This window comes from Prinia subflava, chromosome 4, assembly GCF_021018805.1.
Source record: "Prinia subflava isolate CZ2003 ecotype Zambia chromosome 4, Cam_Psub_1.2, whole genome shotgun sequence".
NCBI classification, from domain to species: domain Eukaryota; kingdom Metazoa; phylum Chordata; class Aves; order Passeriformes; family Cisticolidae; genus Prinia; species Prinia subflava.
In genome coordinates this window covers 17,875,374-17,892,167 of record NC_086250.1, presented here as the reverse complement: position 1 = coordinate 17,892,167, position 16,794 = coordinate 17,875,374, and the positions used below count along the sequence as shown (strand labels likewise).

Genomic DNA, 16,794 nt, shown 5'->3' with positions numbered 1-16,794 from the left:
GAAAGTTTTGTTCATTGACTTAGCTGATAAAAAAAATTGTTTTGTGGTTTTTCAGTTTTGTTCAGACACAAGAATATTCTACCTCTATTCCCTCTCCAAGTAAACAACAACTTACTTTCATTTGTCAAAACACACTGAGTTCCATGCAGTGCATCAGAAATTGCTGCTATTAGTTTAATTGAGATAGGGTGATTATAAATAAATTACATGCAGTGCACCAAAAATTGCTGCTATTAGTTTAATTGAGATGGGGTGATTAGTCATTCATTACCTATTGCTTAATTCGAGATGTTATGTACTATGTGCAATGATTCATGATGTTCACTGTGGTCATATGAAAGGCAGAATGAAAGGAGGTACACTGAGCCAATGGCCCCCTTGTGTGTCATGCAGGAATAGACCAAGATTGTATTTGAAAAAAAAAAAAAAAAAAAAAAAAAGACATAAAGATGAATGAAGTGTCTCTCCTCCAGCTCCTAGAATCAGTAAGCACTTGTGCCTTAGAAAAGAAAGGCAGCTGCTGGGGTAAATAGGTGTAACAGTCCATAGAGTGCAGAAAAAGAGAAATTAAAGGATCCTGTGTTTTTAGTGGTTAAGTGATGCATGGAATTTAATCACAATATCCTCCATGACAGGTTAATCTTGGACAGTGCATTTTTTTGGCCATTTGCTATCCCTTTTGGATTCACACACTTGAATTTACACTCCTCTTCAGCTGCCTCCTGTACTTGGTTGTGTTTTGTGACCCCTCAGTCCAGTTGTGCCATTCACCACCAAGAGCTGCATTTATGGACTACTGCAGTGCCCAGGGAGCTGCTCCTATTTGCCCTGCAGGGCACCCTAGCTTGGAAGGAGGATGCTTCTGCCCTCCAGGTGGTGAAGGCACTCCTGGTCCTGAGGATCTTTTAGTCTAAACAGTAGCCACACCGGGGTAGGAGAATGGTTATCCCAGATGGAGATTTAGAGGGTTTATTTCTTATCCTTGGTTTTATTGCTAATTAGCTGCAAAGGTCAAGCTCCCAGCCACAAGGTCTATTAGACATTCTTTGTAGTCATTAATTGCCTTCAAATGGTTGAATTTGTACTACAAATAGGGTTTTTTTGGCCTGTTAAATGGCTACTGATCCTCTAGCAGTTTGAAAATGAGCCACACTTCCAAGTGTGGTTCATGCTGAAAATCTGCCTAAAAGGTTCCATTGAGTTGATGAATGTGTTTCTAATGTGTTTTCATTCTGCTTCTCCAGAGCAGCCTAGCTGTGCCAGGGACAGCAACAAGCTTCAAGGGAAACCAGAAGGGCATGGTTATCCAAGTGCTGATAATTCTGGGTTGCACTTACCAGGAGCACCTTGTTTTGCTGTAAAGGAACAAGTCTCTCTATTTTATAGGAAGCGGAAATGAGAAAAAAAATAAAGAACTTTGGGGTGAGGGTGGTGAGAGACTGTAGCTGGAGAGAACTGCCTGCTCGGGTGGCTCTGCAGCTCAGGAAGGAGCAGTGTCCAGGATGAGCAGAGCTTGGCAGACAGAGGCAGCTTTCCCACCGACCTTGCTGCACTTCTTGGACTCACCAGCCATGCCTGAGGGTGCTCAGTGGGAGGAAGGCTCTTCACATTCTGCACTTATGCCTGGGCTGACCATGGCTGTTTCTCTTCAGGGGTTCAAAGATCCCGTGTACCGGGCCCGGAGGAAGGAGTTTGCTGACATCGCCTACAACTACAGACAGTGAGTACCCACTGCGTGGGCAGAAAGCAAGCCCTCATCTCCTGCCCTTTCCTAGGGTGCTCAACCTACTGCTATCCCTGCTTTTCCACAAGCATCCTCCTGCTCTTGGCTTTTCTCTGCCACGTGTTTAAATCTTTCTGCTCATGCATTTATCCCCAAATCACAGCAAAACAAAAGTAAATTGTTCCAGGCACGTGTTCAGAAAGGACATCATCTCCCTTCTCTCCCCACAACACCCCTCTTTCCCAGCTTTGTTGTCTAATTGAGCAGCAGACTGTTGCTGCTACAAAGACCTGAGCATTGAATAAATCTGGTATTCCCCATTAAACCTGGACTGGAGGAGGAATGCCTGTCATTAACATTAAAGCAGGATCTACATACACCATTAAAATAATGAATAACTTATGGTCTGATGCTAATCCTGTGTCTGTTACCCCACTTTTATCATGTCTAATCCAGCTGCAATCAGCAATTTAGGCTTTCATTTCCCAAGAAAAATAAATCAATAGAGATGATAAATCCAGTTAGAACAGGCTTGTTTGACTGCTTTCAAAGATCAGATCTGGGAGAGGAAAGATTCTGTTCCCAGAGACACTCACATGTATAGATCAGTACTACTGGGCCTGACTCTTGCTGGGACTGGTAAAAACTGTGTTTGCAAAGAAAAAATCAGCATATATTGTAAACTTTGGACTACACTTTGCACAGGATCAAAAGATAGCCCCTGAGCCAAAGAGCTAATAATGTAATCACAAAATGAGAGACAAAATTGGACTGGTTGATGGAAAGTACAAAATGTCAAAAAGGTCAAAAAGGTCAGAAACCCAGTCTGTAGATAGAAAATTTGGATAAGATTTTGTGTCCAGATGTGAACAGGTCTAGTGTCTATTCTTAGATATCCCACAGAAGATACAGAGAAGTGGGCAGGAGGAGAGGCACAACCAAAGTTATCAGGCTTCACTGAAAAGGCAAGGGTTGTTAACCTGAAGGTGCTACACAGCTTCAGTGGTGAGATGAGTCAGTAGTTGCTTGCCTTGTATTCTTCCTAAAATTATTTAATGCTTTTCTGTATCCCTTCTTTTGCATCTGTTCCATCCTCTTTCTTTGTGCTGTTTGCCTCTACTTTGCCTTTGCTTTTTTGCCTCCTTTCGTGATAGATTTACCCACTGCTTTTGTTGAATGCTCAATTTCCCTGACTTCTCTTTTCTTTGCTTTTAGCTTGCCTCTTCCCTCTGCCTTACTTTGCTTCTGGCCTCACTGATCCCTAGATTTTTTTTAATTGAAATTTGAAAGGTTTTTAAATAGCTTCCCCCTGTAGCCCTGGAAGGTGGTTGAGGATTATTTAGGAGTGCCATAGGAACAAAAATCCCCCAGCAATCCTCATAATTCAACATGATGTTTAAAGCTCCACAGATCAAGGAGAGCTGATACAGAGAAATAGAAAGTAATGGTTCTCCAGAGCAGCTGCCCTGAGGCTCAAGAAAAAGTGAGGGAGTGGGAGATGGTGGGGTGTCATCAAGAGTTTAACAATGGGTCTCTGGGGCTTGGAAAGCTTCAGCACGATTCCAACAGTGTTGTTAACCCTATTAAGTTACTTAAACCCCTTTGATTTTTCAAAGCTGCTGGATTCATTATGGCTTTAACGTTATTGCTGAGGAATTGGTTATTCACAGGAGGCCAAACTGCATTGCTTGTGATGTATAACTCCTGTTAGCTTCAACATGGGCTAAGCACATGGAGGCCTGAGGGTGGGATTTAAGTCATAATTACTCCTTACAATTATAAAAAGTCAAGCTGGCTGGAGTCTGCGTCTGTTACGGCACAGAGCACAGATCAGAATTGCTTGCCACTGCAACAGAGTTTTATGGAGCTGATGGTTTCATGTTTTTATAAAAACAACTAATATAATATTCACTAGACCAAGAAGTAAAACAGCTCCTTCATATATAGAAGGAAAAATATATTGAAACCAACAGCCAGCAAGTATTTTAGAACACCTTTAAAAGACAAATAAGCACTGATTTATTTTTAACACAATAATGCAAGAAGTTATCTAAAGGCCATTATCTCAGCCAAGATCAGTAGAGTCCTTTCCAGTCAGTGCTTAGGCACAAGTGAGGTTCCTTTTCCACCTGTGTGTCAGCCCAAAAGCATCTCCCATCCTGCACCAGCAGCTCCTGGCCAGGTCTGGTAAAGCTGCAGCATGAAGCAGAATAAGAAAACTGTTTTTTGAGAACATCATGTGGGAAAGGACAAAGAGCATGATGTTGATGGCATAGGACATTTTCTGTGGCTGCTACTGAGGGTACCCATTTTCTTTCTAGTGGCCAACCTATTCCTCGTGTCACCTATACAGAAGAGGAAAAGAAAACTTGGGGCACTGTCTTCAGGGAGCTGAAGAGTCTGTATCCAACTCACGCTTGCTATGAACACAACCACGTGTTCCCACTGCTGGAGAAGTACTGTGGCTACAGGGAGGACAATATTCCCCAGCTTGAAGATATTTCAAATTTCTTGCAGAGTAAGTTGGAAGCACCTAAAAGAACCAAATTAAATGAAAGGCCTCACCTTCCAGTGGGGGTGGTGCTTCCAGAGAAGGAAAAAAGATCCCTGACTTATCAAAGGCTCCCTACGATGTTTAGCCTCTGTCCCAGGTCCTTCCCCAATGCTTCCAAGGGTACAATGGGACAGATGCTCAGATACTGTCCTGCTGGTATACCTGGGTGGAAAATAGCCTGCAATTAAATTTTATTTAACATAAGGAGTTTAGAAACCCCCAAAACAGACCATCAACAACCTTTTCCCACTGTGAGGAGTCTGGATAAGGATAAATCAAACGTACCAGCTGTTCTCAAGGTGCTGTTTCCTGTCCCTGCAGGCTGCACTGGGTTTCGGCTGCGTCCTGTTGCAGGCCTGCTGTCCTCGCGGGATTTCCTGGCCGGGCTGGCGTTCCGGGTGTTCCACTCCACGCAGTACATCCGCCACGCCTCCAAGCCCATGTACACCCCGGAGCCGTGAGTACTCTGGCACACAAAGGGGGTAAAGCTGCAGCACACCAGCAGCAGGGTCAGTCCAGCTGGGAATGACTGCGTGGGACTCTGCAGCACTCCTGGGAGCAGAGCTAACGGAGAGCAGCCAAGGGACTGCTCTCTTCTGAAAACATTTTTGGGGCATTTGCGGTCTGCTTAACAACCTGCATCCACTTCTGCAAGTTCTCCTGGAGCAGATGAGATAGTTTTGCTACTGAAGACCTGCTTGTGCAGTGGCTGGAATGCAAGGGAGCAGTGTACAAGGGGATTTAGCTCAGCTCTTAGCACCCAAGTAGTGTAGCAAGGACTCAACGTGTTGCAAGCAAGAGTCTGGCAGTAAGATAGGAAAAGTTCAAACCATTGAACCCATCTTGTTTTCATTTTGGAGTGTTTCTCTCTGTCCTTGTCCATTGTCCTTTTCCACTTGCCATTTTAAAAACAGATTTCTTATTCTGCTTCATACTGCTGCAATTCTTCCTTGTTTTTTTGCTTCCTACTTTCCACAAACTCTTTTCCCTTTCTTTTTTCTATTTTTGAGTATTCTGATTTTCCTTCCCGCTTTTGTTTACTCCATTGTCATCATACCAGCCTGAAATGTCTTCCACAGACTTGGCCTTTTTTGGATATCTTATCCCCTTCCCCTTTCCATCTCACCATATCACTTCTCTCTATTTGAAAAATCTAACCGTCCCTGCTGCTGAGGGATGTATGATGCAAAAGCACAGAAAACCCTGGGGTTTACAAGCATTTCCATCACAGGAATAATTTCAGAGCAAAATGTTTTCCTGTGAATGATATCTGCTGGTAGGAGCAAATGCACTGCACTCTTGACTGTTTGCTGGCTCTAGGGCATTTTTCCAGCATTGCTGGACTTTTCCTGAATCACAATTATTCAGATGTCATGTTTTCCTGCAGTGATATTTGTCATGAGCTGCTAGGACATGTGCCTCTTTTTGCTGATCCCAGTTTTGCTCAGTTCTCTCAGGTAAGTTACTTGGTGGTTGTATTATTTATATAATTAAACACACAGTAATTCAGAGGATGATCCAAGAGCTGTGAAGGGTGGTGCAGATTCACCTTTAAGCATACTGTGTAAGAGTGACTGAGATGGTTTATTTATTGCTTGAAATCTGGACACAGTTCATGTAGGTGAAATCATAAAGTCCAACTCCAAACATGATCTTGTGTGAGTTGCTTTTCGACAGGCCCTGTGCAGCCATCATCTTAAAGCCTTCCTGCAGATGTTGATCCTTTTGAATGAAGCCACATAGCTCATGAGTCAGATGGATTGTTACCTCACTATGATACTCAAATGTTAGGGAAAGTGGAGATTTTGTTTTGTTCTCTGTTGAAGTGACATTGGAAGCTGAGTAAAGTGAGGAACTGTCTCAGCTGTAAACGTGCGAGAAGGCTGGAGAGGAGATTTCTTTTTGGTAGTGTTTATGTCTCTGGAAAAGAAGCCAAACCCTGGTGAAGCAGTAAACTTTTGGCTGCATCCTACCAGAAAACATGGAAATACACAAAGAGAGAAAGGCATAAAGACAGAAAGACTGACAGAGAGAAAGAAAGAGAGATGGGGAGGGAGGGAGGGAACATAGTCTTAATATAACATTTCAACAAAGTCAGTTTGATCCAGTTAGTAAGTTCTCATTATTGCCTTCAGGCTTTGGCCTTTCCCAGAACTGGTGTTTCCTTCCAGATGAGCCCTACTCTACCTTGGCTTACTAACATTTGACATGGTGATAAGTTGCTCCAATGCCTTTGCTGTGTGTGGGCTCTGATTTTTGCACTATGCAGTCCTCAGTAGAGCAAATCAAGAAAGGAATGTGATTATATGTAGTCTCATGTGTCTGTCTTTTGAATCCAACTATTGCATGCCTCCTGGAAAAATCTCCATTAGCTCCCAAGGTATGAATAAGCTTTTTAAATCATGCTCTGTCATAAAAAAAAAAAAAAAGGCAGCTCATTCAAGGCTCCAGGAAAACTCCTTTAATCAGGACCCATCAAAACAAAGAGAAATACATAAGGTGTGAAGATGTGATTGATTTGCCTCCTTTTATCCCTATCATTCTCTCAGATGTTCATTGTAGACTTGATCAAAAGCCTGTCAAAGCAAGAGGAAAATTTCATTTGACCTCAATGGTCTTTGTATTAGGCACAAAGGATCATGCCTTGTAAATAACATTTGGAGAAGACCCTTTGTTCATTTTTGGAGAGATTTCTGGTTTAAAATTGATCTTGCATGATAGGAACATGTCCTGTAAACATTTGTGTGTGGTAGTAAGCAATGATAACATTTAAAATGTGAGCAATTACATAAGATGGGGCAGGAAGAATGTTTGCAATAAACAGCTTGAAGAATAATGGTTTATTGTTACAGGAAATTGGACTGGCATCTCTGGGAGCTCCAGATGATTTCATCGAGAAACTTGCTACGGTAATTTAATAGATGAGGGCTCAATTTTCCAAAGCGCCCTGCGTTGTCTTAATTCTGCTGCCACTGAAGTCACTGATAGAACTCCCATAGAGCTGAATGGCATCAGAGTGAAGACCATGATTGGAAAACCCCACCCTGAAACAGTTGCAGTAAAGAAAAACAGCTTTGGCACCCCTTATTCAAAGTGACAGTTGTGATTAAACACAGAAGGCCAAACTAGATTTCCTCTAGCACAAACATATTGGGCAAGAAAAGATTAAATGTTACTACATCCCCACAGGAAATTTCAAGAGGCAGCTTCTGTAGTTGTTTTACCTTCAAGCATCTCTCCCACTTTGCCAGGCAGGCAATATCCTCTGTAGCCAACACAGATTACATAGATGCTACTCTGAGACTGCAAACTTTGAATAAAACTGGGGATATTCCTCTGAGATTAGGGTCCCCAGTGCCAAATGGAGACCACGTGGGAAAAGACTTCCACCAGCTTTGACACTTTTGATAGATAGGGTAGTTTTTTCTGAGCCAGGGCAAGTATCCCTTCAAAAGGACAGACCCAGGAGTTGGGCCACACTTTCCATCTTCCTTCCCTATTGCACCAACAGCCTGTTGACGCCCCTGCTGCAGTCAGATGCCCTATGTGAAGCAGGACTCAAAACTTTTCAAAACTAAGGTTCAAACTTCCAGTGGGTTGGCCAGGCAAAGTAAAGCTTTATTGCTATAATTTCATTGCCCCTGCTGGCAAAGATAAGCACAGTAAAACACAACTTTGTTTGTCATGGAACTGGACTGATTCTCAGGCACACAGAATCTAGTGCTGTGCTTCTCCCAGGAGAAGCGTTTCAGTCTGAAGAGACATTTATTGCATTAATACACTTGAATTTGACACATAGCAACATTTTATATAGAAATGAAAACTCCAAATGTATTCAATTAAATGGTCTACTAATATTACTTTTTATCAAGGAATCATAAGTTTCTGTCTCATTTTCTTTCCAGGTTTATTGGTTTACAGTTGAATTTGGACTATGTAAGGAAGGAGATTCTCTCAAGGCATATGGTGCAGGGCTGCTGTCTTCATTTGGGGAGCTGCAGGTGTGTTGCAGAAAATATTTCAAATATGTTTATAATTATTCAAATTTTTTTTCTGAATGTCTTTGGATCATTGGTTTTGCTTCATACTTTGTGCACAGAAGTAGCAAGAAGTGTAGTACTTCATTGCTGAGCTCTGATAAATGTGCAGGTGTATGGATACACAGGGAACTCTCACGTCCTTCTTTTCCAGTAAGTGACATTATCACTGTATACCACAGGAGCAGCTCCTCCCTGTCTGAAATGGGGTGGCTCTTCTTTCACAGCTTGTTCAAACACTCTTGCACTAATAAATTTCTTACCTTTTTTGTTCGTAGTATTGTTTATCAAGTAAGCCTGAGATTCAGCCTCTTGTCCTGGAGAAGACTTCTGTGCAGAAGTACCCCGTTACTGAATTCCAGCCTATCTACTATGTTGCTGAAAGTTTTAAAGATGCAAAAGACAAGCTAAGGTACTCCAGTCATTCCAGAGAAGAACTTGTTCTTGTCTGCTGCAAATACAGTGGATCTCATTGCCATAACAGGTCTTGGGTTGACAATCATGTTTTGAGAGGCATTAGAAAAATTTGTCCAGTGCTTAAAGATAATAAACATTTTATATCCTCAGACTCTTAGGCAAAAATGAGTAGTAACAGGAATATACCTTATGCATGATGCCAAGAATTTGTGCTTAGTGTAACTAGGAGCTTCATCTGTCTAACTAAAATGCAACAAAAATAATTATCTGTTCAATTGCAGTGATACCAAAATTTAAGGTCAAATCTGGCTAAATAATGCAAACCAAGTAACTTTACCATTACTAGAATTAACAGTTCTTGTAAAAAAAAAAAAAAAATCTCGTGGTATCCAGTCGTTTTCCTCTGAAGTCACATCCAGGTTCAGTTCTGATTCTTAGAACAGGAATGGCTCAACTTGTATTAGGATTCAGCTTGGTTTTCACCTTGACAGTATTTCTATTCCTGTTAAAACCAAGACACAACCATATTTCTGGATGTTAGTCAAGCCACTGGGGGGTTGCCTTGGTTCACACTCAACATATTTTTTCACTTGGAGATGCCACACATGAACTTGTCCCAGACCTGCAGTCCCTTACCTTTCTACCATTCACAGACAAATTGTGCTACATGCAGGGATATTCTGCTACCTCAGGCTCCCCAGCTCTGAGGTCTTCCCAGCTCTCTCCCCTGATGCTTTCTTAGTTGTCAAAAGTCTGCAGCTTCTCCTTGAGCCCTTTTCTCTGAGGAAATACCTGGGAAAGACGGCCTTCTCTTCTGGGCTGTGCTGTTAACATCGTGCACAGAGCTTCTGTCTTCTCTGTATACATCTCTAACAGAGTAGCAAGCAAGCATCTTGAGGAAGATGCTGCCTTACTTAGCTGCAACGAAATATCTTGGAGCTTTTAAAATTTGTTTCAGTGACCATACTGAAAAAGTGGTTAAATTAAAATAGATGTTCTGGGGGCTGGTCCAATGCCTGTGTTAGTGGTTTGCATCTGGACATGTGTGTTTGTGAGTAACAGAATACCTTTGTGAAAAATTATTCTGAGATTGACCTACAAGATCTCAGCTTAAGACATTCATCTTCTAACTGGGATCTTACCTTCAGATGAGATATAGGAAAGCCATTTTCTAATGTGATCTCTCCTCTTACAAAAACTAGACCAATGCTGCTAAATTCATCATAGTCAACGTAACATTTTTTCACTGTCACACCTTGTGGCCTGTTCATACTGAATTCTGTTTGAGACAATGTCCTTAGCTAACAATAATAAGGTTTAAACTGAAGAAACTTTGTGGGGGTGGCATCCAGCATATTCCACTGTTCTAGGAGTATGGGATTTACCCTGCTGAGTCACAGTCTATGTAGTGGGTCTCCATAATCAATTCCTGCGTGCTTCCCTTCCTCTTTCAGCAATAACTTCAGTAATCCAAAACAGATATATAAGCCAGTATCCTGCTGGGATCTACAAGGAGCCTGGAACAATAGCTCTGACCATTTCATCCCATTCAGAGCACTTCTTTCCACAGTTCTGTGGTATGCAAATTAATATTTTCCCAAGACACCAAAATCTTAATGCTTCTGACATGGAATTAACTATTTTGCAACAGAGAATGCTACTTCACTCCATTAACTATTGTCTAGCTCTTAAAATACCTGGAAGCTACCAGGTAATTTAAGAGCTAGACCATGCCAGAAGTTAGGTCTCTGCTTGCTCCTTGGCATACTAGGATGGTGTAGATCCTTGACCTTAACTCCCCAGAAGCTCAGACTTGGATTAGAATGCCTACACTTTGCACTAATGAAAGAAAAATGAGGTTTTCAAGCTTGGCAGATTCAAGTTGCTACATAGTTGGCCTACACCAGGAGCAGTGTTGCCATGCCAATACCTCAGTTAGTCCTACTCAGAAAAAAACAGAGGTGATAAGAACAAATGCAGTTTCAAGTGTGTTGCAGAACATTGTAGGCCTCAGAGCAGTCAGAAGGAATTTCAGTTATCTCCTGCCATAGATTTTCTTATCTCCACAGTCAACAAATGCACATACTATGAAGAGATAGTGAAAAAAAATTCAGCTGTACATTTGTTTATGTTTTTTTCCATCAGGAAATTTGCTCAGACAATCCCTCGTCCTTTCTCTGTTCGGTATAATCCCTACACACAGAGGATTGAAGTCTTGGACAATGCAAAGCAGCTGAAGAACTTAGCTGACACCATCAATAGTAAGGAATTGCAGATTTGTTACCTTGAATTCCTCAAAACTTGGGCCAGAAATAGGAACCACCAGGCGGATTCCATCTGGTTGCATTTAATGCTCTAAGCCTATCCAAGATAAGGCAGCACACATCTCCTTTCTCATGAAAAAATTACTTCCCAATTCCAGCCAAGCTTCAACAAGCATTTCCACTTGACTGTTAAATCTTGTTAAATCTGAAAAAAACCCATTTTTGAGGGAGATGCTAGGAAATGCCAGATGGCCTTGAGGTGGATCCTGATGTGTGGCTCTAGCTGTTTTCAGTAAGGAAGAGAAGGAGAAGCATGGCTTTGATCCCATTTTCCCCCTCACATTGGCTAGCCTGCTGAGAGCCAGCTCCTCTGATCCTGTGGGCCAGCCTTCTATGGCTAATGAAGGCAGAGGGATGACTCTGCAGACCTAACTCCAGTAAGACCCTAATAAATGTGTCTAGTTCAGCACTTCTCCACTCACCTTATTCTTTAAGAGAATGGATATAAAGAGTAAAAAACATACAGGAGTGAAATGGGCTAGTTCTGGAATTAACTACTCTGATTATTTCCTTTGCAGGTGAGATTGGGATCCTTTGCAATGCCCTCCAGAAGATCAGATGAAGATTTGCTGTAACTTGCTAGTGAATAGAAGTTATCACGTGCGAGTGCCAGTCTTGATCTAGCCTCAATCTATTTTCTTCTAGTGTACTGCATTAATCCTTATGTTATATATCTTAATTATTAGAGATTAGCAGAGAAGCAGACATCTATAGGTGATCCTCAACTCTTCTAGCCTTCAGCCTCTAATCCATTTTTTTCTCACTAATGTATAAAAATTACCTTATTCCTGGGAATCGGAGGGAAGTCTGTATTCATTTTGTGTCAAAGGTTAGCAGAAGGAGATTTTCACCATGCAGAGCTATAATCTGCTCCACCTGTGAGGTCTGGGACCAAGGATGGGATGTCAACAATGAACAGAGTGATCCACCTTGCCTTCTCTCACAGTCACTCTCCCCTCAGTGCCTCCCAGTTGTCCAAGGTTCCCATGGAGTCTGAAACTCTACAGCTTTCAGGGTGTACAAGGAGATCTTTCAGGGTACAAAGGGCGATTTCTCTTAGCAGGCACACTCAACTACTCACAGTGGATGGCTGATGTGTGAAGGCTACATTTTTTTTGTGTGTGTGTGCCCTTCCCTGAGAGGTGTCTCAGCTTACTGGTCTCACAACCTAGAAGGTGGACACTAGCACCTTGGAAATGGAGAGGATGTGCCTGTCACAATGCAGCTGAAGACTTCCAACTCCTAACTCGCTGTGTCTAGGGCTAGAGTCCCCACCAAAGCAATGGAAGACTTGGGTCAGCTGTGTCCCAGTCTAACTGCACTCAATCCCAAACATTATTTCTAAAGACAGGTCCTGAGTAACAACACCTTTTTGTATCTCCACTGCCCATCTGAGCTTTAATCTCCTTTTTTTTTGTGAAAGCAATTTTATTTTTCCTGGAGTGTATCTCAACTGAGTCAGCAAATGGAACCAAAGGTGATTCCAGCTTAACTCAATGGCTGGGCATGGAGAGAGAAAAGTTTAGCTGTTCAGGAAGCTGTTTCTGTATTTGTCCAATAAATTTCACTCAAATTAGCTAAATGCCCTCTTGGACTAGTCCACATTGTATAATGCCTCCTTTTGGCTCCCTGGTTGAAGGAGGGAACTCAGCATGGGAACATTGGAGCAGAATGGAGTAAAGCAATGCTGAACAACATTTCCAGCTTGAAACAATTTTGCATCATGACACTAACACGGCTCAGGGGTCACATTTCTGCTAGAAGATTGAAGGATGGAGAGGGATTTGAAAGCCTATGAGTCTCATACCTGCCATAGCACTAATTTTGTATTTATAGTTTTAAAATAAATACTGCTTTAATGTAAGCATCATCCTTTAGGAAGACAGAAAGTACAGTTCTTTTCATTTTATATATATGATGAGTAATAACATTAATCTAAGGATACCAGCTGGAACCCTTTTCAATAGACGTATACTTATGCAAAATGCTATAATTTTGGTTCTTTGAAGTAACCTTTTTTTTATCTCAGTATCTTTTTATTCCTTTTCTTTTTTTTTCTCATCACAATGTCTTTCTAGATCTTTCAATCCCACTTGACATGTATTTTCAGTGCGAAAGTAGCTCATATTTTTCTCTCTTAATATAATAGGACCCATGAAGTAATTGTATGCTACAAAGAGACAATTTCATCCCAAGGGTAAAGTCTTTCAAACTAATCCACAGACAGCTTTCCAAGCTCCTGGGCTTCTGGCTGTTGCTGTGAATGACAGCAGCAGTACTTCTATAGTGATATTGAGAGCACAGGATTCATGATCTTCTTTTATGTGCAAGTGGAATAGTTAGAGAATATTGATGCCACATGTCTGATTCTCTGTCCCTTAATGCAGGTTTAAATGAGCAATAGCTCCAGCCAAAGCAGCATAGCATGGCTGCACAGCAAGACAGATGAGAAAAAAATTAAATGTTCAGCATTTTAAAAGCAGAGGAAATGTATGGAAAGTAGATTTTCTTGAGAACAAATAATCTTGTATATAAGTACTTGAAATACTACAAATAAATCAAATTTTAAATAGTACTCCTTAATGGGTGAGTTCTTATTTCCACACTTAAAGAAAGTTCCAGCTGAGTAGGAAAATGCTTTTTTCATTATCTGACCAGTGTAAATCCTCCTAGTGTGGTAACGACACAAGTTAATCAGAATTAAATATCTAGCTAGGAGGGAATGCCCATGTGAGGTGTTCCCCAGCACAGAAAAAGGCTCTCTTGGGCTGGTTGACTGTCACTCCTCTACCCAAGATTATGAGACTGACATAAACACTTCCTAATGCGGGCCATTACTTGGAAATGCACAACAAAGCCCAGCTTGTTCTACCTTTGCATACTCCGGAAGTCTTCGAGTGCTACTCTGACTAACCTGTCCCAAACTAAACTTTCAAGTAACCCTCCTCTCTTCTATCCCAAATGATCATATTTCTTGGCATCCTCATCTCCAGCGTGGTTTCAGGTGATCAAGGAATGTTTAGGTGAGGCCCTTTGCTTTACAGTGACCTTAGCACAGGTCAGTGACTGTGATGGAGGGAGGGCTTGGTACTGGTGGACTTCTCTGGGTGTCTTAAGATGCCTACCTCTGACAGCAGCCTTGGAGAAGGGACATTTTATTTCCCAAAGAATGCAGAAATTGTTGAAGAAAGGATTAAGCAAAGAAGCACTCCACAGGAATGCATTATTTTTAAACCTCCCTCTGCTGCTTCAAACCATGCTGGCAGCTGTCAGAGAAGACATTTTGATGTTCAGATGTAACCATCTAAATTAACCTAAATAAACTAAAAATACTAATGCTGCATCCATCTCAAATGAGTGGTGCTCGGCTCATACAGGATAAAGATACCTGTAATGGTACCAGATTAAAAAAAAGCAGGTTGTTTTTAGTGATCAGACATGGCCTTCTTCTCCTGTGCCCAGCCTTGCCACCACTGCTGGGGAAATGTGGGAGTGGGAAGAGCTTTTTTCCTCTTAAAGCCCATTTCTCCACCCCACTAACTCAGTTGCAGCTGCCATTCAACCACCTCTGAGGTGCCCCCTGGCCATCCTGGAGTCACCTGGGCCACAAGCCAGGCTTGGAGGGTTCTGCTTCATGGGTGGGTTCAGCATGACAAAAACTGACCTGCCCCATGGCCCCTGGGCCCAGGCTGAGCATGGCTGGGACATCCCTCTTCCCAGGGAAGCAACGGGCAACAAACACACACAAACCCCCTTGGGCATGCGAAGGAAATCTCTTTGGTGTAGAAAATGCCTCCATTATATACCTTTAGTCTCCATTGGCCATAACCAAAACTTAACAGAAGAAGGGCACCCATTGGCTGCTCAGCCGCACTGCTGCTGTCACATGTCTCACCACCCAATCAGCTTCCTGCTCACATGCTGTCCACCTGTCTCACCATCCAATCAGCTTCCTGCTCACATGCTGTCCACCTGTCTCACCACCCAATCAGCTTCCTGTTCACATGCTGTCCATGTGTCTTACCACCCAATCAGCTTCCTGTTCACATGCTGTCCATGTGTCTTACCACCCAATCAGCTTCCGGCTCACATGCTGTCCACCTGTCTCACCATCCAATCAGCTTCCTGCTCACATGCTGTCCACCTGTCTCACCACCCAATCAGCTTCCTGCTCACATGCTGTCCATGTGTCACCACCCAATCAGCTTCCTGCTCACATGCTGTCCATGTGTCACCACCCAATCAGCTTCCTGCTCACATGCTGTGCACCATTTCTCCCCAGAGCAGCCTCTCTCCCCGCAGCTGAGCTCTCCCCTCGCAGCCTCCTGCCGTGCCCTGCCAGGGCTGTCTGGTGAACATAACCACCTCTAACAAACGCAGCTCCATATCCCACACCCAGGCTGGTGCTCACACGCCCTGAAAATCCCACTGCACCTGAGGAGCCAACATTCCTCAGGATGCTGAGACCTCTCTCCTGGTCACAGTGCTGTGAAATTCACCTTGGGTTTGTCTGTCAGCAGGGAAATAGATAAGGAAATCAAGACCTTCCCGGTGCACTGTCTTGGCCCAAGGGAAAATAAGGTGCTGTTATGATCCCTAGAGAACAATTTTTTCTTATCTTCCCTGGCCAGGAAAGAGGTAAGAGCACAGTAACACTCAGGGGTGTAACTGAGTCAGGATAAGCTGAGGGGCACATAAAAAATGGCTCCGTCTGCAAAGGAAGGCCAGAGGGGTGGTCTTATCTCTGGACCTGCAGGATCACCTTCACAGGGGTCTGGCACACTGTAACTTAGGGTATGAAGATATGGGTGCTCATATCCAGAAATAATTATTTTGATGCCAAGAGAAAGGAAGATGTTCCTGCCCTGTCAGGAGCAGAGCTAAATCCTCCTGGAGCTTGTCCTGCCACTAGTAAGAAAGATGTGACCCTGGTCTTTTTGAGAGCCTATTTCACTGGACATAAAATTATGACAGAAAAAAGTTCCAATGGAGGGGTACAGCCTGGAGGCAGCACTCCTCTCTTGGAGGGGTAGGATAGAACAGGTTCAGAAAAGCTCAGAAGTAGGCAATGAATTCTGACCATGAGTAGGAAAGCTCAGAAATAGTCTGAGGTGTGGATGGGAAAAGTTCAGAAGTAGGCAATGAATTCTGACTCCAGCTGAGGTCTCTCTGGCACCCCCGGAATTGTGTCTGTGCAGAGGGAGCAACACTCAGATTTGTCTATGACTTGGGAGAAGACCCGTTGGTTCATTAGGGATATGGACAATACAGAGAGAGTCCCAGTGAGGTGAGAGAGTGGGGATGAAGGACAGTCTCAGACATTGTGCAGGTCCGTCCAGACTGGGAGATTTAAGTGGAGCTCAGGCTAATTGATTGCCTCTGCACAAAGGAACCCCCATCCGGGGCTGAACAGCTTGCGGACACCTTCAAACAGAGCAGGAGGACTGCACTTTGAAGTTACCCGGGGGAGGAGGGCGTCTTGGGCTCTTGCGCACATCCTACACGGGCGGCTTCCCTTGATGTGTCTGGCACAGCCAACATAAATGTCTCTACGCCTCACAGACAGCAACCAGCTCATGTCCCTGCTTCTGGCAGCTCTGGGCTCACCACACAGACACACTGCAGCTCCAGTCCCACCAATTCCCCTGGACATTGCTCCCACACCCTCAGGCAGTTTCCACTCAACATCTGGCTATTGCAATCCACTCCCATCTCCCAATGAAGACTGATTTGGTGGGG

General features: G+C 43.1%; 1 protein-coding gene across 2 annotated transcripts in view; it reads left to right on the top strand.

Moving 5' to 3' along the window:
* PAH (phenylalanine hydroxylase) overlaps nucleotides 1-13,513 on the top strand; it is a 30,242-nt gene extending 16,729 nt beyond the window's left edge. The window contains exons 4-12 of one of the 2 annotated variants that reach the window (XM_063395707.1): nucleotides 1,653-1,720; nucleotides 4,045-4,241; nucleotides 4,599-4,734; nucleotides 5,665-5,734; nucleotides 7,130-7,186; nucleotides 8,183-8,278; nucleotides 8,593-8,726; nucleotides 10,877-10,992; nucleotides 11,574-13,513. In XM_063395707.1, coding sequence (XP_063251777.1) covers nucleotides 1,653-1,720; nucleotides 4,045-4,241; nucleotides 4,599-4,734; nucleotides 5,665-5,734; nucleotides 7,130-7,186; nucleotides 8,183-8,278; nucleotides 8,593-8,726; nucleotides 10,877-10,992; nucleotides 11,574-11,617 — 918 coding nt within the window. In that variant the 3' untranslated portion in view covers nucleotides 11,618-13,513. Of the gene's footprint in view, nucleotides 1-1,652; nucleotides 1,721-4,044; nucleotides 4,242-4,598; nucleotides 4,735-5,664; nucleotides 5,735-7,129; nucleotides 7,187-8,182; nucleotides 8,279-8,592; nucleotides 9,528-10,876; nucleotides 10,993-11,573 lie in introns of those variants that run through there. The other variant, XM_063395706.1, reaches the window with a different exon arrangement.
* Nucleotides 13,514-16,794: the final 3,281 nt, after the last annotated feature.